The 24,933-nt window shown below is 39.3% G+C and overlaps 1 protein-coding gene across 2 annotated transcripts in view; it reads right to left on the bottom strand.

Annotated features, from left to right (window-relative positions):
• The window catches only part of PDXK (pyridoxal kinase), a 51,462-nt gene that overhangs the window by 7,176 nt on the left and 19,353 nt on the right, over window positions 1-24,933 (bottom strand). For both annotated transcript variants that reach the window (XM_030474734.1, XM_030474745.1), the window contains exons 2-11: window positions 22,017-22,071; window positions 14,695-14,799; window positions 11,596-11,679; window positions 9,594-9,640; window positions 7,891-7,976; window positions 7,203-7,248; window positions 4,451-4,562; window positions 2,922-3,058; window positions 2,411-2,477; window positions 1,545-1,659 (exon numbers count right to left, since the gene is read on the bottom strand). In XM_030474734.1, coding sequence (XP_030330594.1) covers window positions 1,547-1,659; window positions 2,411-2,477; window positions 2,922-3,058; window positions 4,451-4,562; window positions 7,203-7,248; window positions 7,891-7,976; window positions 9,594-9,640; window positions 11,596-11,679; window positions 14,695-14,799; window positions 22,017-22,071 — 852 coding nt within the window. In that variant the 3' untranslated portion in view covers window positions 1,545-1,546. The remainder of the gene's footprint in view (window positions 1-1,544; window positions 1,660-2,410; window positions 2,478-2,921; window positions 3,059-4,450; window positions 4,563-7,202; window positions 7,249-7,890; window positions 7,977-9,593; window positions 9,641-11,595; window positions 11,680-14,694; window positions 14,800-22,016; window positions 22,072-24,933) is intronic.

Below are 24,933 nucleotides of genomic sequence, written 5' to 3'. Positions count from 1 at the left end.
AGACTTCAGTGGCCAAAGCAATCTCCAAACCAGCTCTGCTGGGGACTCCCAAGCTATGCAGGTGACACCATCCGTCAGGCAGGTGTGATGAGGAAGATACAGGAAAAGTACCTTGGAGATACCCAAGAGTGAGCTTCCTGAGCGTACTCGAGTAGTCAAGGAAAATTCAGCCCTTTCACTAATGCAAATTTGCTTCATGTCGCCGCAAGTAGAAATGCAATTTTAATCTCCCTATACGTCTGAGACAAATAAAGCTCATCAACTGAATTTGGTTTTACCATCACACTAGACCTCACCTTGGGAAAAGCAAGAACCTCAGTCTCATACAGAAATCAAATACAGGAAGTACAAGTGGCCAGTACTGCCAGCGTATCTGCCCTACCGGTGTAGGATGTGCCTGTGAAGTAGAGGATGCTGAAATTATTAAGAATCCCATTTTGAAACCTTATGAAGCAGAATTTTGAAATAAAGATGCATTAATAATAATGCATTTCTGTCAACTGTAATCAGTGGAGGCTGCAGAGACATTATGAACAAATGAATGTTGTATGTTTCACTGCATTTGGTAACCATACGTAATTCACTAAACCTTACCAAACTATAAATACTACTTTTACAACATTGCTTCATTGATAAGGCTGCCCATACTGCTCACCACTGTTAAATGGAAGTGCCCTAGGTAGTTTGTAAATGCATCCACCCATGAAGAACAAAAAAGGGTAGCCAGCTTTCAGGGCAAGAGCTGCTTTCTCTTTTGTCCCTGCAAAATGTTTGTCCTTAGTTAAAAATGAACTAAGAATCAAACCTGGCCTCAGAAGTAGAACTACAAACTTCTGATCAGTGCTACTGAATAAAGATATTATTGTATTAATGAAGATGTTTCTGGAGCAGCTTTTGGAAGGAAATCGTGTGGGCGCCCACAGACATTAGAAATAAGCAGCCAGTACCTGCAAAAACTGAAACTGTGCAGCTGTTCATAGACAAGAAACAGGAGCAGTTACCAGTACTGTGAATGACACCTCAAGGTCACTTCAGAGAACTTAAATGCCAAACATCTTCAAAGTACTCCTACACACAACCAGAACTTTGTGTGTAGTTTTAACCCTGCTTCGTTTCATAGCAGCTGAGATACTGAATACCAGAGTAGGTAACCAGATACCTCCAGGAAAAGGGAGCATGGAGCCAGCTCCATTGGCACTGGATGCCATCTTGAAAAATATTTTCCAGTCAGTCAAGCATTCCATGAGCAAATTCACATCGAAGTCTTTGGCAAGGCAGGAACATTGTACTCTCTTGCCCTGGGTAATTACACAGACCATATGAATTTGACAGCCATTTTGATACCTGGTAACATGCTTCGATGCACACTAACTTGCTTTTAAAACTGAGCAAGGCCAGCACATATGTTTGAGAGCGGATATCTGCCTATGCTGGGCACTATTTCATGAAAGTCAGGTTTCTGTCACAGATCTAAGGCAAATATTACAATTTACAGGAAAGAAATGAGGACATCAATACATTGTGCGTTATTGGAGACGTACAACCTTTATAACACGGTGGCTTTCACTATGATCTCTGGGTTTTCTATGTCCTTTTTGCTTTGGACCATTCTCAGTTCCAGCTGGGCTGAGTTTGGTTTGTTTCCTTCTCCAGCTTGTGCTAGAAAGATTGCATCAGAATGTCATTAAAGACAGCACTATAAAAAGAAAACAAGCTAGGCTGTTCTATTACCCCACTGTTTTTTCTACCCTCCTCACCTCTCCAGTCTCCCCTACTACCTCTTAGCTTGTAAGGTGGAAGATCCAGGTCAGCACTGTAATTTCCTATCACCCCTGTTCTCCACCCTCTCCAGGAAAGAAACACAGCCCTGCTGTCAATTAGAAAGTGGCACAGACGTGCTCCAGGAACCCACAGATCTGGTCCTCCTTAGGAACTGAAAGGCCTGGGAACTCCAAGGCAAGAGAAGCCAAAACCAAAAAACAAAAATAGCTTCTCACATGGCCAACATAGCAATCAGACAGTTTATTATTAGTTGATAATCCCCTCTCGATACTAAACACATGCACTCCAAGAGAAAGTAAGCGTGCTACGCTTAAAATAGAAGCTCTCTCGCACGTAAAACTCAGCACCTCCTCAAGTTCTTCCGCCACTGTTTTGCAAAGCAGTCAAGTGCAGGCAGCATGACTGCAGTCCCACTACAAGCTGAACAGTGACATCTTCAGTCGGGTGTTATCAAAAATAGGCTTGGAGGACACAGTAACGAACAAGACTATGAAGCTCTCATTCTGAAAATCCTCTGTCTGCTTCTACAGTGAGGGCTGCCTTTCGCCAGGAAACCCAGAAATCTCTTTGAATGTTTCTTCTGATGCAAATCCAGACAAAACAAGGGAACAAGATATAAATTAATTACCTTTTGCACTCTTAATGGTCCTTTGCAGAACATGCTGCATGGCTGACACAGTCTTTTCACATGCCACCTGCATTAACATAACATAGTCAGGTTTCAGTAAAATTCCAGATGCCTCGTTTAATATTATTATTGCAATAACACTGCTATTAAGAGGCAAACATGACTGAGAAGTCACAAACAGGATGACAACCATGTAAGGTAGAGTTTGGGAAAAAAATTTAGACTCTTAATTCTTCCAAACCAGGTATTAAAAACCATACACCTGTATGGACTTTATGTGCTTAAAGGGAAAGAAACAGAATAATATACCTCATAAACTGATTTCAGTGCTTATTATGAAGTGAGGGTAAAAAATATAATTACAAACATGCATGCAGTCTCTCTCTCTAGAGGAGAACATCTTATTTGTCAAACAGAAAAGTATCTTTAAATAATGTCATAGATTAAAAGGAATAAAGGAAAAAGAAACATAGTCAAAACTTGCAGAGACATGAATAACTTCTCTCACAACCTTCAAATTGTTTGGATGCTTATGTGTCCATGCCAAAAGCATAGCAGCGAACAAGTCCCCCGTTCCAACAAAGACAGCATCCACTTTAGGAGACTCCACTCGAATTCTTTGTGTCATCTTGGTACCATCTGCTTTAGCTATAATAAAATAGACAGTTAAGTAACAGATCCAGCAATTAATACAATAGCATTGACTATAATTTAAAAGTGATTACCAGATTTGAATTCCTTTCTTGTGTGCAATGTAAAGATGCTAAGGAATATTGTAAACTTTGTACCAGCTCTTCTAAAAGATGCAACCTTTCAAAACTTTGCCAAGGCGGGATAGCTTTTACAACTTATATACTGTACATATTTCACTTAAGAGGGAGCAGGTAGCTAGCCTCTTTATTTTAATGAAGGATGAGAGCCACCTATTTTCAGTTAGACAGCAGCAGCAGCTTGCTCAGGAAACCACATATTTATGGAGAGGGCTGAATCCTAGATGGGGTATTCCAAGCCACAGTCCGGAGTACCTGCAGGTTGTATGGAGGTGCAAGAGCAGCTGTAGACATCAGCAGATGATCCATGTTCCACATTGTAACCGCCATTGAAATGACCAGACTTACTCCAGACCTAGCATATACTGAGTCTAAGACCCACTGACTGATTCTTAGTGGAATCTGTTTTAAATATCAAGGCTTATTCAGTCCCTCAGCAGTCCAGAATGTGATACTCACATTTAGATCCCTTACATGAACAAGAAAAAGAGATCATATACCATCCCACATAACCATGCCCTTCTTGGGTAAAAACATCCAGTCCATACACACAGGACATCTTCATGACAGTATAGGAAGGGATATAAATGAGAAGCAGAAGGACATTTTACAGTCTATCAGGGAGGAACAATCCAGTAACAGGGCAGTGTAATTTTCATAGAAGCATTCAGAACATTAAAAAGTCCTGGTTTATATCACTACTACTTGTTAGGGCCATTACTAGGGGCTTTGACAACCCTGATCAACCTCACCTAGGACATCCTCCACCTATGTATCCTCTGCCCACTTGCCCAGCAGCTGCACAGAAGCTCAGGCCAGGCAAAAGCATCCTTGCCTGAGCTATGTTGTAGGTATACCTGTGTAGAGCCCTTCTGTCCTGACTTTACTGATTTGATTTTCCAATTAATCTCGAACCTGGCTTGTCTCTTTTTGCTCCAATGATCACTGGACTGTCAATGGGATCTGTCCGCCATCACCACTCCAGTTCTGCTCATCTTATTCAGACACTGCGAGGTGAGGTTGCGCTGTTGGTGAGGGCAGTGCTCTGCCTATGCTATAATCATGCTCAGCTCCCACCTTGTCTTCCCACAGTGAACTGAGGGAATTACTGCTCTCTAATATTACTGTAGAAGAAGTAGTTCACTTAGTGATCTGTAAGTGCATTCCATGCACTACAAATGGGTCTGGTGAAACTACTTCTTAAAAGGTAACTGAAAGCAGAGAGCAGGTTAAAAAAACCCCCAGTTTAATGAAGGAGTTTGTGACTTACTTTTTCTGTGGCTTCCCAGAGCAATTAGGTAGTCATTTCCTAGAGGGGCCTGTAGATCCGAGCTTGTGATCACCACAGTCTCTGGTCCCATGGCATGGAGCATATCCATTACCTTTCCATGTGCAAAAAAGTAGACATCAGTGACTACAATGTGTGTTGATTAAACTTTACATCATTTGTAGTACTAAGGATTTTTCACAAGCATGTTATTTTGGCATCTTTTGTAAAGAGAGAAAACAGTTTCTACTCAAAGAATTCATTGAATGAGGGGAAATTATTTGAAGTAGTAGAATCAAAACATCCGTATTTAAATGAACACACTTGTTAAAATATACAAGCATCTCTGTTCACATTATCTTTGGCTGCTCCTCTGAAAAGACTATGCTGTTTCAGATGTGATCAGAATTTTTTTGTCTGCATCACGTTTTCAGAACATATTATCAAAAGAATAAGAGAACAAATATACAGACACATGCAAGTGTTTCAAGATGGCAGCTCAGGTGCTAGAAAGTCGTAACTCCACATCATGAAGTCTTATTTAGCTACTACTTAAAGAGTTAGCAAAAATGAAGTGTTAAAGAGCTAAGTCAGAGACACAAGTGTGTGTCTGTCACAATCTTTTTTTCTCATTCTATTTCAAACCCCAAATTACACCTGTAAATTCTGTACCTTTGCAGGTGCACTTCCGCTCTGTGTGTTCCTCACTTAAATTCATTAATAGTCTACTTCTGACATAATGATCAATTGCGACAGAAGGGATTTTGATTTCAGAGAAGAATTACTTCAACTATGATTTTAGCATAAAACACAGATAAAATATTAATTCTCCCAGAAGAATTTAACTAAAAATCCTCTCAGGCTAGCTATGACTCAGGAGCAGCTGAATGATATGGATTTATTTCTGCTATTTTTTAATTCTCTATTGCTTTTCTTTCTTGCCTAAGCCTCCAAGTTTCTTCAACTGTCAGACCTCTTTGCACAGACATCAGCTGGGTTTTAAAACAAGTAGGAGATCCACCAGCATATGCAGACGTAATCAAGCTGTGAGGTAACATTAAACTGTATTTTATTTCTTAGTCACAATTCACCAAGAACCTGATCACCACTACTTCTAGCTGTAGGACTTAGGCTCTTCTACACTAATATTGCATCGTATTTAATTTTATGTTAGAAGACTATACTGTTGCCACTGTTTTGCTAAAGAAATGAATGAAAGCATGTCACCATGAAAACAGATGCAGAATTCCTATCACCTCCAACGGGGATAAATTCCAGCATGGATTATTACGATCTATATATAACATGCAGCTGGGGAGACATTAGAATATACTATCCTGAAAGCAACTATTTTAAAAATGCTTCCATTCCTACGTATAATTCCATCTCTTTAGAAGAGAGTTTTTTTTAAACCCATCACAAGTAAGAGCTATCACATGCATCAGACAGTCAGAAAACTAACTTGTAGAATTATTTAGCACAGGCAACTTGTGTTTACAGCTGAAATATGCAAACCTAAAACTAATGGCTGCTCAGCTAATAGCATTGTTCTTAAGACTGTGGTTCCGCTGGTGAGGATGAGAATCAAAGATCTAGGTTGCAGTTAGCAGCTAGTGGCATGAAGCAGAGTTTAATAAGCCTCACCCAGCACAGTGCAGTAGTCTAAAACTGCAGGGGGGTGAGGGTGGAAGGGTAGTTAAAAGAGCTGGAGCTGCTTCCATCCTGAGATGGTAATCAACCCATGTTGCATGATGTTGCTGAAGATAAAAAACAACAAACATTTGGGCCCACAGACCCCAGCTACTCTCCAGGGTGCCACTGCAGCTGCTGTTTGTTTAAAGATTTTGTGCCCTTTGAAGTTCAAAACCAAACTGGAAGAAATAACATCAGCCCATTATGAAAGCACTTGATTAGTCAACAAAACAAAGAGCTCAACCTGTCTCAAGACACCAGTAAAACCATATTCCTATTTTGTCCTTCATCACCAAGCCATGCAGCTTTTTATTTTCCTCAGTTTGCTTAAAAGGGTAAATCCTTACACCTCAATGCAGTACATTTGCAGACAATTTATCACGTCTGTATGGTGATGACAGCAGCTGTCAATGCTGTGGATTCTTTCATCAGCAAGTACCTGAAGGCCATCACTCCCAGTATGGCTTCTCATCTGTGCAACTTATTCTTTTGCAACCCAGGTCTCTTCCCTTTGAGTCAATTTAAGGAAGAGAAACAGAGCGCCAGCAAACACTGTCAAGAAGAGATCAGAGTCTATTCAATGAATCCTTGTAAGAGTTTGCTGGTAAGCTCTCTTCCTTACAAACTGTATGGCAGACTGAGAAACGTCTGACTTAACTCTCAGCGTTGCTGTTGCACGGCTCGTATGTGGACAGCAGAGGGAGCGACTCATGCAGGTTTCTAGTGCCGAGGGTCACCCCGGCACTGCGTTTTCACCCCAACCACTGCATTTCCACAGTGTGTTGGGATGCTACCCTTCTTGCACTGCAGGAAAACAAACTCACAGAGATCTACTCATTACCACTGTAATGCCTTTATCTGTCGTTCTTTCGGGAAGTTTCTCCAGAAGCCTGACACTAGAACTGAAAGTGTTTTGTGCCTGGAGTGCACGAACTTTAATGATAAATGGAGAGAAAGGATAGAGGCCAAAGTGACTTCAAGGTTGAAGACAAACAGCAAACTGCGGCACTGCAGGCAGGAATACCAAAAGAGATCATATACATCCTACCCCTTGCCTACTTACCTCTAAAGCCTCTTTTTCTGTGTGAATCTTCCTGCCCGTGAGTAACCTGAGAATGAAACACAAATCTTAAAAGAGCACAAGTTCTCCAGGCAATGTCTGCTTTGTTTACTCTGAAAGGAGGAAAGCTTGGTCTGCACCACACAGGCCTAAAGGGTTTGTAGCTACAAGGTCTGCTGTACCAGACCACTGTCTTTAAAAGATAGGCGCAGAGATACACAGCACTTCTGAAGCCATCCTAACTCACACCAGTCCTAGACTGCTTCCTATAGAGGTCCCTGTACCATAAAATTCCCTCACAAATGTCTTCTCTTCATCTCCCATGCAGCTGCTTCCTCCCCTTAGGGGGGCAGCCTGTGAAGTATCACAACAGATTATCTCCTGACCAAAGAGTCACAGCTATGTAGACAGTACAGGCAGGACATATAAATTCTTAACTCCTATGACATGTTCCCATGGTGGTATTTCTGAATCTAATTTTAGGGGTTTGAGCCAAACTATTTCAGTTTTGATATTCTGACATATAATAAAGTTTTTCTTTGAACAGCTAAAACCCAAAACCTAACACATACATACATATGGCACTATATTGAGACAAATAAACTATACTGAGACAAAATAAAAGAATAAGATCAGTCTCCCCTGCTTTTGCCCCAAGTTTCTTTGTTAATAAAAGGAAGTAAGTACTTACTCTGCTTCAAACTGGTTAGGAGTAATTATATCAGCAACAGGTACAACTTTGTCCCTGTAGACTGGGAGGAGATCCTTGGGCACATACTAGGGGAGAAGGAACATTATCAAATATTGTCAGCAGCATCTGACATGAGGGACTGCAACTCTCCTTCCCTCAACTACCATTCATACAGCCCATCAGCAGAGGGAGATTGGTTGTCTAAGCAGGTGACAAACTAAGATGTAAGAAAGTCCACAAAGCCTGTATGTTCTTCAGACTCAAAGCTGAAAAGCATCAGCTGTTTTGGCACACACTGGAGCTCAGCTAGGAGTTCAGGTTAGATTGTGTACAGGGGTCACCTCACCATTCTGAGTCCTGCTGTAACTCAATTTAACAAATCCTTTAACAGAAGTTCATTGTTTACTAGTAGCTGATATTCTCTGGCATAACCCCCTTTTGTCTATGTTTTAGTTTCTCTCTTAGTCTCATAAGCTATGCAGGGCAGGGTGGATGTACACAACATAAGAAGGACGTGGACCTGTTGAAGCAAGTCCAGAGGAGGCCATGAAGATGACCAGAGGGCTGGAGCACCTCTTCTATGGAGACAGGCTGAGAGAGCTGGAGTTGGTCAGTCTGGAGAAGAGAAGGCTCAGGGGAGACCTTAGAGCAGCTTCCAGTGCCTAAAGGGGGCCTAAAGGAAAGCTGGAGAGTGACTTTTTACATGGACATGTCGTGACTGGACAAGGGGGAATGGCTTTAAACTGAAAGAGGGGAGATTTAGATTAGACATTAGGAAGAAATTCTTCACTGTGAGGCTGGTGAGACACTGGCACAGGTTGCCCAGAGAAGCTGTGGCTGCCCCATCCCTGGCAGTGTTCAAGGCCAGGCTGGACGGGGCTTGGAGCAACCTGGTCTAGTGGAAGGTGTCCCTGCCCATGGCAGGGGGGTTGGAACTAGATGATCTTTAAGGTTCCTTCCAACCCAAACCATTCTATGATTCTATGTGACCCTGTGTTACTGTCTCCCATTCTGATTGTATAAGTAACAGGTACAACCCCACCACAGTGTTGACCACTAGGTGATGTTTTATGAGCAGGTAAACTATCAAAAGGTACAGGGACAAAGAAGAATTCACAGTGCGTGACTAGTTAAGGCAGAAGAAATCACTACTGCTGATCTCTTCCCACACTGCATTTTTACTGAACCTCTTTGCTAGTTTTAATCAAAAAGGAATGCTTCTTTGTCAGTATGCAGCCTGGTATTGGCACACAACCTTTCTGTCACTGATCACAGCCCCACGCCTTACAGCTGTTGGATCTCACATGAAATAAGTCATCTTCATCTAAGTTAAAGTGGTATGTCAATTCACATGATCACTGACAATGCCAGCTGGGCTACCAGCCAAAACAGAGCTCCTGACAGATGAGGGAACTCCAACGCGACAAGGACGGAGATCAGGACAATATTTTCCTGCTGACATGGCCTGTATTCCACCTGTTGCTCAACAGAGTTAGAAATAACGCCATGGCTATGCAGCCATCATTCTAATACTAGACTCATTCAAATACAGGAAATTAAGGAACAAACTTTCTTGATGCTGGGATCCAAATCCACAGTTAGGTAAAGTAGCTTAGGTTTGGTGTTTAAAATCAGTAAATCTTTATACATCTTTATATGGCAAATACTCATTATACAGAGAATCCAAACAGATAAGTACTAACCATAGAGCCTTCTCCATTCCATTTGTCACCCATCACTGGATCGCATACTGTAACAGAATAAATCTAGCTTTAGAAATGCGGTACAGTTATAGAGACCTGGTGGGAGGGAAAAGTTGTAGGTAACAGTAGTAGCTATGTAACAGCACTGAGCACCTTACAGCTTATATATTCTCATATACTCTCTTATATAGCTCTTGTAGCACACTCAACCTGAAACTTGTAACTGGCAACTGCCATTTCTGAAAGAGCAGACCATGCGTCTTAAAACAATTGTCAGAGGATTGTAGGCACCCTCTCCTTACCTCCTTCCATGTTGTTATATCTCAGGGTGATGAGTATGAGAGGGTCTGGCTGATGGGAGTAAAGGGGCTTTTGATATGCAGAAAGCCCTCCCCTTCACTCCCCAACCCAAAACTCTGGAATACTAGTATAGTGGGGAAGAAATGTGGGAGAAGCTGATAGCTGTGAAAAGAGTCCTGTTTTTACTTTAGCATAAAAAGATACATGCCAAACATACACACCAAATTGCTGTGTGTATGCATAAAATAATTATGTGTATTACAATGAAACAAGAAGACAAACCCATGCCAAAGTACATAAACTCCTACCAAGACACGTTTGGCACAGGTTATGAATTATCAGTAGTATTAACAACATATTCCAAGTGCCCTCAGTTTCAAAGTGAGGATGGAAACAGCCTAGCCTTGTACCTTAAAAAGGAACATTGTTCACTGTAATTAAAGTAAAAAAAAAAAAAAAGCTTTCTGCAAGACAAAAAAGAAATACAAATTGAAAAGTATCAAATCAATGTTCGATCAGTGTTTAAGGAAGTTTCTGTGAGTAAAAAGAGGGTAATTTATTTTACATTTTAAAAGTATTTTCCTTACATTATAATCTATTTCTTAAATATAAAGAATCTTAGAAGCCTAGCTGCGTTCTCATCATCTGATCACTTCCTTTTTGTTCTATAGAGCTAAATGTTTGTTTCTGCTAGTACTCCCAACAGTTTTTAGCTTTCACTTACTAGTAGAAGGTTCCGAAGAAGCTGACAATACAACAGTGTTAATAAAGGCTAAAAAGCAGCAAACCCTGAGTTCACAAAGATATCTCTGCTACGTTTTTCTAAATGAGAACTGTGCTTTGTTAAGTCAGATATCACACTGTGCAGTATGACACCTTGCAAATCCTGCAAACCATTCTAGATGTTTCCTGACCACACAGGTTACTGAACCTGAAGGTGACAGGCTCAAACCTTCATTCACAGCTTCTTATCCCACTACATTCTTACTGACTTTGCCCTGTCACTCTAAACATTTTGCTCAATTCAAGCCTATGCTGAGTATGTTCAAAAGTCCTGAAACATTCAGAGAGCCAGGAAGGAAAGGGGAGAATCTTTTATCACAGGTTTAAGCCTGACTTGACATGTCAACAACAGCAGTTGCTAGAGTCTGTTGCTCTTTGAGTGCTCCTAGGCAATCTTAGCAGAGGGCACCAGAGTTGAGTTAAAAAAGCCTCAGTTTAAGCTAAATTGTGAACCTTATAAGGCATAGTAGGACACTTCTGGGACAACACGAAACCATAGCAGGGCAACATGAGACAGCCTATACCGCTGTTGACTGACTTGGAAATCAAGGAGAGGCTTTATCTATCAGCAGTTACAGGCTATGCCTCTGAGCTACTAGCAGCAGCACCGGCTAGGATTTTACAAGTCTTTCTTTGATACAGCCAATCAGTCCTCAGGGCACATTCTCCTTTGGACAGCACAATGCAAGAAAAATACTGAAAGGCATAGAATCATAAAGATAAAAAGCTGACTCCCTCAACACTTAAGCAATGCTGAACTGCATCTTCACTGAAGAGCCTCAGCTGATCCCAGCCAGATCAGAGTACAAGATGGTTGTGAAACGCTGGGTAACGTCAGACCAGTGTTTTCATCCTAAAACATTAGAATGATGGGCATGTACATTGATGAAGCAGAAAGGATTATAATATACATCCTTACCATATACTAGGTTAGAATTCTGTTGCTTCAACTCCTGGACAATATCAACCACCATTGCAAGAAACGATGTGTCTCTTGTATACCCTTTGGGAAAAAAAGAAGACACTTCTGAAGTCTATTTTCACAAACACTTTTTTTATTTCTCCCTAGATAGGAATCTGCATACTTTTCATTCTTTGTAACAATGCCTTTTTAGAACACAGGCATTTTAGTATTTCATTCAGGAATAATAGGTGGATGACAAATTCAGATAGTGTTTGCACAACTACAAATATAACCTTAAAAATCCATTTACCAAGTATGTTATATATGAAGGACTCATACAACTTCAAAATGCTTGAACATATATACAGAAAGGTCAAGCTTAAAGGAAGAAACATTACTTTTCTTCAAAACAGCAGTCTGAATCAGTGCTGTTTATCATCTAGTAAATAAGGAATATTTTTAATTCCATATACTTTTTACGTACTCTAGTTTGAAACAGGTGGTTTTTTTATTATTAATGTTGGTCCAACACATTAATGCCATGGAGAATTAATCTTGAATATTTTAGAGCAATGGCTGATATACCAATAAAATTCCTATTTTTAGGCTTAGCAGTGAAATACGCTGGAAATAAGTTTTATTATATCTCAAGGCCCTAATCACAATGCTAGCAACACTATTCTTATTTCATCATTAACTTCTTTATTTTATAGATGCTTCTTTATATACTTTATGCATTAGCTTTATTTACAACATCTATTAAATAATAATTTGATTTTCATTGATTTTAGTTCATTTAATAGTAGTATTTTTAGCAAGGTAGTTTCTTCAAACCTTCAGCTTGGAAACGTCCATTCCACTAACATATTTTTAAGTACATTGTGGAGATTTTTATTTTTTTTTTAACTCACAGATTTGATCAATTCTTAGATATTGCAGAGAAATGGGAAAAGTTTCCAAGAGTTTTGGATGAAATGCTTTGTCTTATGTCTATGAAATATTGTTAATCAGTCAAAAGAGCCAAGCAGAGATTTTTCTTTAAAATAACCGGTGATGGTAGACTGGCTGAAAAAAAACCCAAACCAGACTCTGATTAACGTTATTGACAGAGGTGTTTCAAAAAAATCACACTGATTTGGAGTTTCTCACCTTGAGTATTTTACTCTAAGTGAAACAAATACATAAAGATCTACAAGGAACTAACAGGTACAGAAGTTAGCAAAGTGTTATTTTGTATAATCAGCCTAAAGATAATAATTTCTATTTCAGCAAAGATATTGACAATCATCAGACATACAATTACATTCGTATCCCATCTGCTGACAAGTTAATTTTTTTTCCATGTTTGAACAATCATGTCCAGGTTGTTAGAGGTACAAAGTACAGTTGTACTTTGTGCACTATAGTGATAGAAAAAAAAAAATCTGTCTTTTGGCCCTGAATGGAAAAAAAAAAAAAAAAAAATCTGAATTTTAAGTTCAACCATAGCACAACTGAACACTAAACCAGTGAATTTTATTAGACCTTAAGAAACTAGTGCCATTTCTACCCATGCCTTCTTTTTCTCCATACTGGAAATGGCTACACCCAGAGAAATTTTTTAACAAACATGAACGCACTGACCCATCCACCCACAAATTCTATTTGAAAAGGCATATTAATAAATATTTCTTTTATTTCTCCAAACTTTTTTCTGCTGAAGATTTCTGTTTTTCCTTCTACCATTTTTAATTTCTTACATCCATTTTGCCAGTACGAGACTGCCACAGGAAAGGAGTTGGCGGTCTATTCAAAGAGTTGAAAGTAAAATAAAAAAGGAACATTTCAGCTAAAAGAATATGCAAACATTTACAAATTTTATATACTAACATCTCATGAAACTCCTACAATACAAAAGTGTGCTTTTCCTGGAAATGTCCTTTGTTTGAGTTCCTGCGAGGAAAGAAAGGGTGTTCATCTATTTCTCAATCACAAAGAACCCATTTATGCTGAAATTAATTTCTTAACCATAGTCCAGTCTATTTTCTATTTAGTCTCCTTTACTTTGGAGATGTTTCCTGAAAAAGAACTGACAATAACCCTTCAGGCATGCCACAACCTTCAAGCCAGAATGACTGCTTTATTAGGGTTATGATCCATACCCTTAAAGTTTTCCCCGTGAATGAAGCACTTTGCTACATGTGCATAAATGAAATGAAATCAATAAAATCTGGCAATATATTTCTGTTTACCTTTAAAAAGTGGCTGTTCACAGCTATAAAAAATTGATACTGTAATCTAAACCAGATGCACAGCTCTTACTGAGGTGAACCCGATCAGTAATCTACTGATTTGAGAAACAGGTATTAGATGAGAAGCAGTTTTTTATAAAAACTGCAGTTAGAATTTCTCCTTTCTGTAAAACATTCTACAAGAAATTCTCTTTGTCTATATTTATTTTTGTCTATATTTATAAGCAAATATATAAATAGTTACATATTTGCTTGCCTAATGGCAAGCAAAGACACTGCATGGTCATTATGTCCTGCAGAACTGTATCCATTCAAAGGACCTACATAGTAGCAAAAGAAAAAAAAAAAAGGAAAAAAAAAATTAAAAAAAATCAAGAGATAGGACAAGAGTCAAAACCAAAATCCAGCCCTGCTTATACTTTGTCTATATCCAAGGCACTGCCCTAGAAAGAGCAAGTGCAAAAAATAAGGACAGACAACTGTGTATAAAATCATACTATAGCACTGGAGAGTACCAGTACTGCACATTTAGGAGAAAGGGTTAAGCTCATGTCTTCATAATAAATTTTAAAATAATACTCTGACATTCCTCATACTTTTTTTCAGTAGAGGCACTCCCAAAACATTAATTAAGTCTGTACATGACTGGCCTGTACAAGTCTGTAAACTATACAAGGGGATCAATTTACCTACCAGGCTGGAGAACACTGTTTCCAAGTAAACAGCATGAGCAGTTGAGACTGTAATATACAGACAAAATTGCAGGAGGAATCAAAATAGGGAAAAATTCAATTGCTTGGGTTTGAATAAGGAGGGATGTGGTTTATATTACTTTACTTTTGTTTACATCTCATGGGAACTCCAAGGAAGAAGCTCTTCTTACCTGTGACCACATAATCGTACCGGTTGACCTTATTCAGCTTAAGTCCTTCATACAGTTCATGAAGTTCATCTGAATTTAACACCTGACCCTTCCAGTGGGCATAACCTGCAAAGTAAATGCCAGATAATACTTCAAGAGCTAGATTTTCGATTTAGGATCACATAGATTATACACTTGGAGGGACTGTATGAGATATTAGTACCAGAAAGCATTTCCGCCTCTTCTCCCATAAAACACTGTTGCCAAATGAAAGTTGCTGTCAGCAGAATAGTTAATGTGCTCAACTGCTTCTTAGCATCTCTGTTTCCCAAAGGAACTAGAGTGACTACACTGGAGTCTGAGGCTGTCCATTTAGCAGCAAATCGAGCAGAGCACACGAAATCTCCTATAAGTTTTCTCATGGAGCCTGTACAACCATTCCTTTCCTGTGTGGAGGTGGACAAATCTATGTTTCAGATTTCACTGGAGGAAGGTGTCAGTATAATCTATTTTTGTTATTTTATACTATAAAATAAGAACCAGATTGACAGCTAGATGACAAGCTTGAATGGGCTTCTGGATCTTTATGGACACAGGCACGCAGCACTGCTGCACCCCTCAGATGCGGCATTTGCTGGGGCCTGCATATAGCAAATAGAGCGACCACAGAACATTGCCATGGATGCTCTTTAAAAATACAATGGCATCTGACAGATTTTCTTCCTAAAATAGCACAGTTTTAATGCTGAGGATCCTAGAGGAGGCAAATGAGCATCAAACAGACATAACATCCATTCACTCTTATCCTTGAATGATCTTTATGAACTACAAGCCAATTATTCCTGGCTGAGAAGCAGATGGAAGGTGAAGTTACTTGGGAGAAACTGAACTTATTTTAACAAATAATGGACCAAGCTCCATGGCAGCCAATTTCAAAGGGGAAAAAAAAAAAAAACCAAACCACCAAACAAAAAACCACAACCAAATCTTCCTTGACAGACTTTAAATATTTGTTGAAAAATGTAAATGCATCTTGCACCTTATTATCAAAGCCTGCCCATCTAGATGGCAGCCATCACTCTCTCTACACAAGAATGAGGCTTCCTCCAGGATATTAGATGAAGCACCTGCAATTTAATTCTTCCAACCTCCATAAATCCAGAGTTTGTTAAACAGCTTATCTTTTTATTAACTGGAATTCGGAAAAGTGAAATGTTGAATGAGGTATCTTCTTCCACACCACTACCATGTGAAGACAATGGTATTTTGTTTGTTTTAACTTCTGCTCTTTGCATTAGAAAATTCTGTGATAAAAACTGTTGGCTTTGATTATCACTCTAAGCTGTGTTATTAGAGCAACTGCCAAAAGGTGCCTAGAGCCTAGGATAAGCACATTTTTCAGTTTTCTTTCTTATGAATGCAAATACACCCACAGTAGGGTGAGCAGATGGATCATTTTGTTCTTCTCAGCTATAAAGGCCTAGCCTCTAAAACATGACTCGCTGCCAGCTGGCTCGGGGACTGACTCACATCAGCCACTACAATTCCCTCCCTAGCAAATGCTTTTTCAAAAGTCTCTATGAAGAAACAAAGTGAGGGATTCCCGTGTATCAGGACTGTAGTTCCACTGCAGAACACAGTGGTATTCAGAATGGCAATGCCCAACACCTAGGCACATATCTAGCCCCAAGTATATGAGGAACCCGCAACTACAAACTCAAGTATTCAGCTTAACGCACATGCAGATGTTTGTTCTGTCACATCTGCAGCCTCAGAGAGAAATAATCTGCCTTCTCCTCTTCCCCAAATCTCTACTTCTATTAGCACTGCAAAGCCACCCACACAGGGACACAATAGAGTATTTTCACAGCATCACAGAATGGTTTGGGTTGGAAGGGACCTTAAAGATCACCTAGTTCCAACGCCCCTGCCATAGGCAGGGACACCTTCCACTAGACTAGGTTGCTCAAAGCCCTGTCCAACCTAGCCTTGAACACTACCCTTGTACTGAAGAACTTACTCCTAATATCTAATCTAAATCTGTCCTCTTTCAGTTTCTACTCCATTGTGCCCATCAATAAAGCCAAGTGCAGTTATCACCCAGAATCAATGTCAGCTGGCAAAAGAGCAGTCATTCATTTTACACATGGCCATAAAAAAAACTGTGATAGATTGTCCAGACAATCTATTCTCAGGAGTCATTCCTATAGAGAGACTCTGCACATTCAATTTTTAACTAGAAGTTCACCTTCCTATGTCAAGCTGTCTTATCAGCACAGGGTCGCGTCACACTGATCCTCCACTGAAAGAGGGAAATAAATATGGAAACAAAATGTTAGGTAGTGGCCCGGCTTAGCTCAGGAATTGGTAAATTACCTACAGGAGGCATGAACTCTCTAGCAATGACTTCTAAGGGTATTTAGAGGATCCTTTTTACCACCTGGTAACACATTTAATACAACCTAAAGTCTAATCACACAATAGCTGGAGGGAAAAAAAAGGCCTTACGGAAACTCCCAGCAATTCAGATAGAAGAAAAAGAGTAATGCCTTCACTGGCTCTTCAGAGAACTGTGATTTCACTAGGAGTTGAATCATGTTTGAGTAAAAAGAAACATACAAAATCAAAACTGGCAGCAAGATGGGAACAATCCTAAACCCCTTTCCCAGTGTAACTTCATGTATCACGATGAACAACAGGCAAATCCCATGACCCTGCATTTATCCCACTCTCCTGGTCGAACGAAAAACCAGCTTCTCTAGAGGGACAGAATAAAAAGCCAGTTACTTAAAAGGGCTTCACTAACTGAAGGATGAATAATTTGGGATCCCAGGAAGAGGGAGAGGGACTGCCTTGAGAGGGGAAAGGCAAAAAGGAAGAAAGCTGAGTCTTCCTTGTTTGGTTACAAAACCACCAAATAATTCCCTTCAGTGCTGGACTGAGGGAGCAGAGAGAACACTGAAAGTCACGATACAGCTCTCCAAAACTGCACTTGGCTCAGACTGACTGCATTAGTCTCCCAGATTAGTAATAATTTTAAACACATAGGTGAACATAAACATTTAAACATCTTTATACCCCTTATGCTTATCTGTGTTACAGCCTTTTATTTCAATTAAATGTTATATATTTGCTTTTAGCAGATAAGGGAATGAAGAACAGGTAAGCTCTGATGACTCTTGTCACTTATCCCTCTAAAATGATAAATGTATTCATTAGACTCCGTGGAAATATCTTGGTTCATCTGTACGAAAAAGAAAGAAATCCAGAATCACAACCAAGAGAGCAGCTAATACTGCACCAAATATGAATTTACATACTTTTATTTCTTGCCTTCTTCCACTGGTACATTTGGGTTTGTTTGTGGTTTTTTTTTTTCCTTTGGAATGTATTTATAAGCCTCTTAATTACTTTCAAAAACAAGGAGAAAATAAAAGAATAAAAATCCCAAGCATACTAGGAAAAAAAAAACCGAAACGAAATATCCCCCCCCCCCCAAAACCCAAACAAGCTACCATTTAAGAATAGCAAGGCACGTAAGATTTCTTTGTTTTCCAACCCAGAACATTCTGTTCCGATGTCTGAGTTCCTCCTGTGGCTCTCCCTGCAAAAGTATTCCAAGTGGCTTCAATAACCAAATATTTTACATGGGAAAAAGGAAAAAAGATCTAGTGTTTAAGGCACGTGACGGGCAGGCAATCTGGTCCCAGCTGTGTTACAAAATCCACATGCAAACTCCGGCAAACAACTTGGCCTAAACACAACTTTATGTGCAGCTACCAGGGGGCCTTCAACGAAACTAGAAATACAGTACCAAATTCTCCATTGGATTTTTTACAAATGGTCAGTGTGGGAGTAAAATACTGCCACTGTTATGCATGAGTGGAGATCTTTTCTTTTCATCCCACATTCCACAGGTGTGAATGACTGCGTATGGGTGGTAGACTGTGAAGAATCACAACAGCAAGACATAATTATAATTTCTCCTGTATTAGACCTTGCAGCCAACCTCACCACCCACCACACACCCACTAAGTGGAAAAGTGTTTTGCTTAAAAATAAAGAACTGAAAAAAACCCCCCAAAAAACCCCAACAGGTTATTCATTCTGGAGCAGTTTCAAAGGTAGGATTTGGATGGTGAAATAAGCACATTATATGCTTACCATTAACCTACCAATTAAAATCTAAAATGCAAATCACTGAAGAATTAAAAATGCACCCCCAAAAATCAACGACAATAAAAAAATCAAATCTAGATTTTTATTTCTGCACATCAGATGATGAAATACTCCTGCAAACAATACAGTAAAATAGCACAGAATCTTTGTAGGTTGCATGACAACTTCTTTTATTTGTACATGAAGCATGATGCCATTCAAGGGTGAGCCACTCTTATGATTAGAGTTCCTCACCAAGCAACATGACAAACTGTTCTCCCAGGGGGACTGATTTAAAGCGCATTTTCCAAATTTCAGGATTATCAGAGACTAAAGAAAGCTGTATTTTCCGAGCAGGAGTCAGCAGAAATAGGCCCCTGGTATCATACTAATTTAAAGACAGGGCAAAAAACCCCAGAAATGATTCACCAAAGCAAGCCTGTTAGTCATAAATTCTGAGTTTTACCTTTTGCTGATATGACCCGGTTTAAAGATGAGTATGAGGAAAGAAAAAAACACCATCTCCAAAATCTCACCTACTTTTCTACCTGTGAACCTCTGGTACGTGGCATCCTTTCAGAAACTAAAGGTCATAGATAGATTTTGAAGCAGAAATTTGTCCTTCGGCTTTAATGATAACCACAGAAAGGGTTGTCATAAGACTTTGTACGAAAATCAAGTTATCTTCACCCATTCGTCCAGCACATGATTCCTGTATATTGGGGCACTGCTCCCCACACAAGCCACAGCCCAGCACAGCAGTTTCTGTTCATTAATCCCTGCAGTTGTACACTGACTTCCAGGTGTTAGTGTAAGTTGGTGTGCAGGCACATGTAGATGTTCGAGCTTAGAAAAGTCTTTATATAAGGCCACCACATGTTCCTACGTGCCTCTCTCAAAAAGGAGGTGCAACACCACTGGGCTTAGAATCTATCCTTCAATTTAAGAAAGGGTATAAAGAATTTAATGGAAAAACTGCAGTGTTATAAAACCAGACCTGTCATATAAGGGAATGTGCCCTTCCTTTTTTTCTGTTCTTTCTTCTTCCAGCCAAATGACCAATACTTCTAAATATAATCTCCTTTTATTCACACATGGCAAGTGCCAAACACTTAAAATATTGTGATGTTTTTCTGAACACTCCGCTTCCCAAAGTCATGAGGTTCTGCAGCAATCTTTGGGGGTTTAACACATTTTCTAAGACAATCAAGATTACAAAGGGGGAAGGAGGGAGGAATAAAATAGAAGTGACTCCTCAACACCAGGAGACAAAATAAAAGTTACAAACATTTTAAAAACTTGTGATCTTTGAGACAGTTTTGGTTTTGGGATGTTCCTACAGGCCTTCTGGAGGTGGAGGGTGGGGAGATGATCACTGTTTTTTCCTTCTTCTATCTTCACTGTCTGCCAAACCTTGAATGAAGCACTGGTAACCTTTCTCCAGATGTGATACTATTTAATAAATAAATAAATCAGTCAATCTTCCCTCTTTTCTAAGAACCTGGTTATCCTATTGGTAACATAATTTCCCTACCTTCAGACACATTCAGTTTATGGTCCAATAAAACCTCTTCTAAGCTCTTTTAATACCCCGTAAAGCTAATTTAACCTTGAAACTGAAAGCCCACAAGTGACAGGTGTTCATCCATTTTGAGTGCCAAGTTACTTCACGTGAAAAAATTGCTTAATTTCTGGAAGATTACCAGTTCTACTCAGCTTTCAAAACCTAAACAACAAAACCCTCAAAGCTGCAAAACTAAATACATTAAAGAAACATGAAGAAGACATAAGTCACGTCTAAGTAGCTCTTAAAAACATGAGAGAACCTTTGTACTGTGCCAAAGGGTACAAGCAAAATAAGCAGCTTTTTGCCTAAGCCCAGCAAGACCCCCACCCCTTGTTTGATTATTACCTCTTTTGTGCCTTTTCTCAACAAGCAGAGATGGCTTTCTAGCTACCTTTGAAACATTCATTTCTTATTCCCAGCACGGCACTGAATTCCTCCCAAGATAGGAACATCTTATAACATTCTGAAAGCCGCATGGAGCTCAACATAGTAAGAGAGGATAGAGGCTCCTGGTCTACTCTCTATTCTGAAAATTAGCAGTTTATTAATAGAGCTGTATGTGTGAGATACTAGAGAAGTATTGCAACTTTTGTTTATTTGGTTTTGTTTGGCTGCTGTTGAGGGGAGGGGTCTTGGGTCGGTGGGGTGTTGGAGGGTTTTTTTAATTTGGCTTTTGGTGAGTTGTTTTTTGGGCTTTTGTTTTGTTGGTTTTTTGTTTGGGTTTTTTTTGGAGGGTTGTTTTTGGTTCATTGGTTGGTTTTTGTTTTGTTTTGTTAGTCAGAAACAATTTTTGCTCTTTTCCAAGATGTCAAGGTCAGAATTTATTCCTGGATTATTTCTTTTACACACCCCTAGAATTCCTTTATCTAGAATAGATCTCCCCACAACCAGCCTGCTACAACCACGACAGTAGATCTCTCTCTATTGATCCAAAAATGGAAAGTCACTTGGAACTCCTTTATGGATGAAAGGTGGTATTAAAATAAACATAAATTTCAGCTTTCTTTTCAAAAATGAAGTCCTCTAGCTCTATGAGTGTTAGGACGTCTGAAAGTATTATGTGAGTGCATCATGTTCAGGCTTAGAACCCAAGTGAAAATACACCCAAATGTATTAACATCCCATTCCCTTCCTCCCTTCAGAATGTAATTTAGGATACTTGCTAGCCAATCTGGGTGGGCAGAAAAAGAGAGGAAACATTATGTCTAGCTCAGTAGTCTTCTGATATTTGGGTTGGTAATATGATTACGAGTGTCAGGGGGCCATAAGACACAGAAACAGTACTGAAGGCTCCCTTGTTCACAGGCCTGCCTGCGTAGATGTCAGTATTTGTGTTATTTCATTGTCTGACTTTAATTACATTATTGCCTAACAAAAGGAACCCACACTCTGAAGTAGCAGAACAGGATGTTACCACATCGTATCATGCCCTAATCCCAAATGCAGACTGCTGTGAGACTTGAAAACATGAAAATTACATTTCTGTACTATATCCTGAAAGTGTGGCTGAAAACATAAAACTGATCTCCTTTCCACTGTCCTATGATGAGGTGAGCCACATGTTGAGTAGAGCTGAGTCACTGTGGGGTGGTATCTGAAGATGCATGTAAAATTTTACCTGTATGGTTTGAAAACTGGACAGAGTTCACCGTATCAACTTCAAATCCCAAAACCTGTAACAGAACACAGGAATATTTCTTTTACCAACACACATTTGTTACCACGTTATCAACATCACAAAACACAAGAAAGGATTCTTGTTTCACAGTGCATATTTAAAAATCTTGAGTGTTGGTTTAAAATGAAAGCTGAATCAACATACATTCAGGATACACAAACAGTGCAGTACTTTCCTACAGCAGTGAACATGGAACAAAAGTGACATTTGAAATAGCATCAGAAAAACAGGGTTCTGGATCCTCAGGCTAGAGTTCATCTGGGGTAAGGATGGAGAGACTGGTCCAGCAGCAGTCACTGAAGCCCTGAAGAAAGCCTTGGCTAATCTTTCTTGGCCAGAAAAGCAGTCTAAATTTCAAGGTACTAAATTAATGCAAAATACAGAGGGAAGATGCTGTTAGCATTGCAGAAAGCCAATCTTTCTAAAAGGGGGACAGAAGAATCTTAAAAGGGATCAGTGTTATGAGCCATACTTGGATGTCACAAGCAGTTTCTTTACAACTAAAAGAGAATAGAAAGAAATCACACAGAATTAATTTGAGACATGATTAGGCAATGAAAGGGAGAGAGCTCTTAAAAGCACAAAGTAAAAAAAGCCCAAAGCATGCTCCAAAAGCCACCTGCTGCCTTGCATTAGCAGCAATCCAAATATTGAAACATCCAAGAATTTGCTAGTACAATCAAGAAACACATCCTTGTTGCCCAAAGAGAGATAAATATAATGAAAATAAGAGCATCATATCAGGAGAAAACTAATGAGGATTTTTAACCTGGCAATACTTGCTTAATACAGACAGGCACTGCTACTCTTAGCCATTTTTAGACATTTTTATCTGCCATGAAAGAAATTCTAATGCAACAGTGATATAATAGTCTGACATTTAATGTTTGTTTCCGCATCCTACTTGCTCTGAGTAAGAATTCTCCTCAAAAGAAGAGCTGCTATGTATGGCTCAGTGAGTCACGCCAGGAGATAACAGTAACGATGCATCACTGTTTATGATCCACTTTCAGGCAATTTGCTAATGTGGGAACAAACGAAGCTTTTGCCAGTCACGCCTGGCACGAGATCACGCCTCTCCCTTTTAATCATGAAGGCAACCCCTTCACATATATTAAAAATCTCTGGGTTTATGGTGCCAGACATTAGATTTTTCCTGTGCATGTACTTTCTATTGCACATGAAAGCCATTAAGTGATAAGCCCTTATTTGAAACACTGGGCTGTTACAAGATGGAGGTACATGCTGCAACAGGTAGGCCCTTCTGCCCACAGCACTGCATTTGTCACTTCACAGCTCAGTCAACACAGACAGGTCTTCACAGAGTAAGTCTCTTCTTTAATATATAATAGAGGTTTCTGTTAATTCCTAACCAGAAAGTAATTTTACATTAATAATAGACAGAATGGTGGGTTGTAGACTGATCAAGTTAAAATTAACCTCAGCTACTACTCTCACCTCAGTTTTTTTGTTTCACCTTTATTTTAAAGGCACAGGAATTAAAGGAGTGAGAACATGGCAATACCATTATGACCTTAGCCTTGGTGTTGCACATGCTTTTCAAAGAAATAAATGAGAATACTGCGTCTAACCAGACTGTCATCCCACATTCATTTCCCCTCCCTCCAGTGAACAGACCTAAGAAGTTCTTACTTCCTTCAAACATTTTGGCAACAATTATGAATTAATCAATTTCTGTCCAATATTCAGATCATGTCTCTCCAACTATTTAACACCCGACACTACAGAACATACTTACTATGATTTACTAACTAATCAGGTTTACACTTATTGCTTTAGGGGAGAAGAGGACACAGAAGTGCTTGTAGGGAGGACTGTTCTACAACACAGATAAGCACTGCAGCAACTGATGGTCACCAAAAAAGCAGTCCTCCTTTATTGTCTCCACCAGCACCAGCTACTACTTGATTTCTCAACAAGCTTTTCTGTAGGATTAGGGATTTTTGGTTTATTTTGGCCAGTTAGTCTGCTTCAACCAGCAGAAGGGAAAATACAAGGAAGGCCACCTCTCTCAGAGACAGCTAGGTGCCAGGTTATCTGAGCTGTACAGCTGGGTAAAAGAAAGCTGAAGAAAGTGCTTTTGAATAGTTGAGGAAAAGTCACAGGCAGCTCAAATTCTGTGAGGGAGCTCGATATTGTCACTTTTCTCATCAGTGCCAAACTGGCTAAAAAGCCTTTGAAGGTTTCCAGACAATCACTTACTGGTGTTAGTCTGTCGCAGTTTGTAATTTGCTCTGAAGTTTTGTTTTGAATAAACGTAGATGACTAATCTAACATACCTAATTACAAAATCCTCTAGTTCTGATTCAACCCTCAAAATAAGCCCTGTTAGTCCAAGGAATTGCCTTTTACAAAGATTCTTACCAAAACAGAGTAATTAAAAGACATAAAATGTCATTTAAAAACAAAGTACAATTAAAAACCCTAATTAGTACTACCTTTGAAATGAGAGCAACAGATGCTAAGGCCTAGTAAAAAGTATTAAAATAATCAGAAAGAATGTTGAAGTCATGGTAAGCCAGCACATCTTTGCTACCAAGGAAAACTGCATTGAAAAGTCATGGACTTTAGTCATCGGATGGCCTGAAAACAGGGTATATTGAAGTGCTAAAAGCAGCTTTTGACAGCAATCACCTCTTCTACCACTACAGAGAAAACTGTGTCTTAATTTTGGCTTGCTTAGTTCATTTTAACAAGCTTGTAATTTAAAGTGAATAAGGAAAAGTTATTTTCCTCCTTAAACTGATTAAATAATAGTACTAGTAACTATCATCCCTGCATATCTAAATGACTGTACATATCAGGAACAGTTTGATTCACTGAATGATAAATACTT

The sequence above is a fragment of the Strigops habroptila genome, chromosome 2, assembly GCF_004027225.2.
Source record: "Strigops habroptila isolate Jane chromosome 2, bStrHab1.2.pri, whole genome shotgun sequence".
Classification (NCBI taxonomy): domain Eukaryota; kingdom Metazoa; phylum Chordata; class Aves; order Psittaciformes; family Psittacidae; genus Strigops; species Strigops habroptila.
Note: the sequence above shows the minus strand (reverse complement) of the source record. Positions and strands in the feature narration are given on the sequence as shown.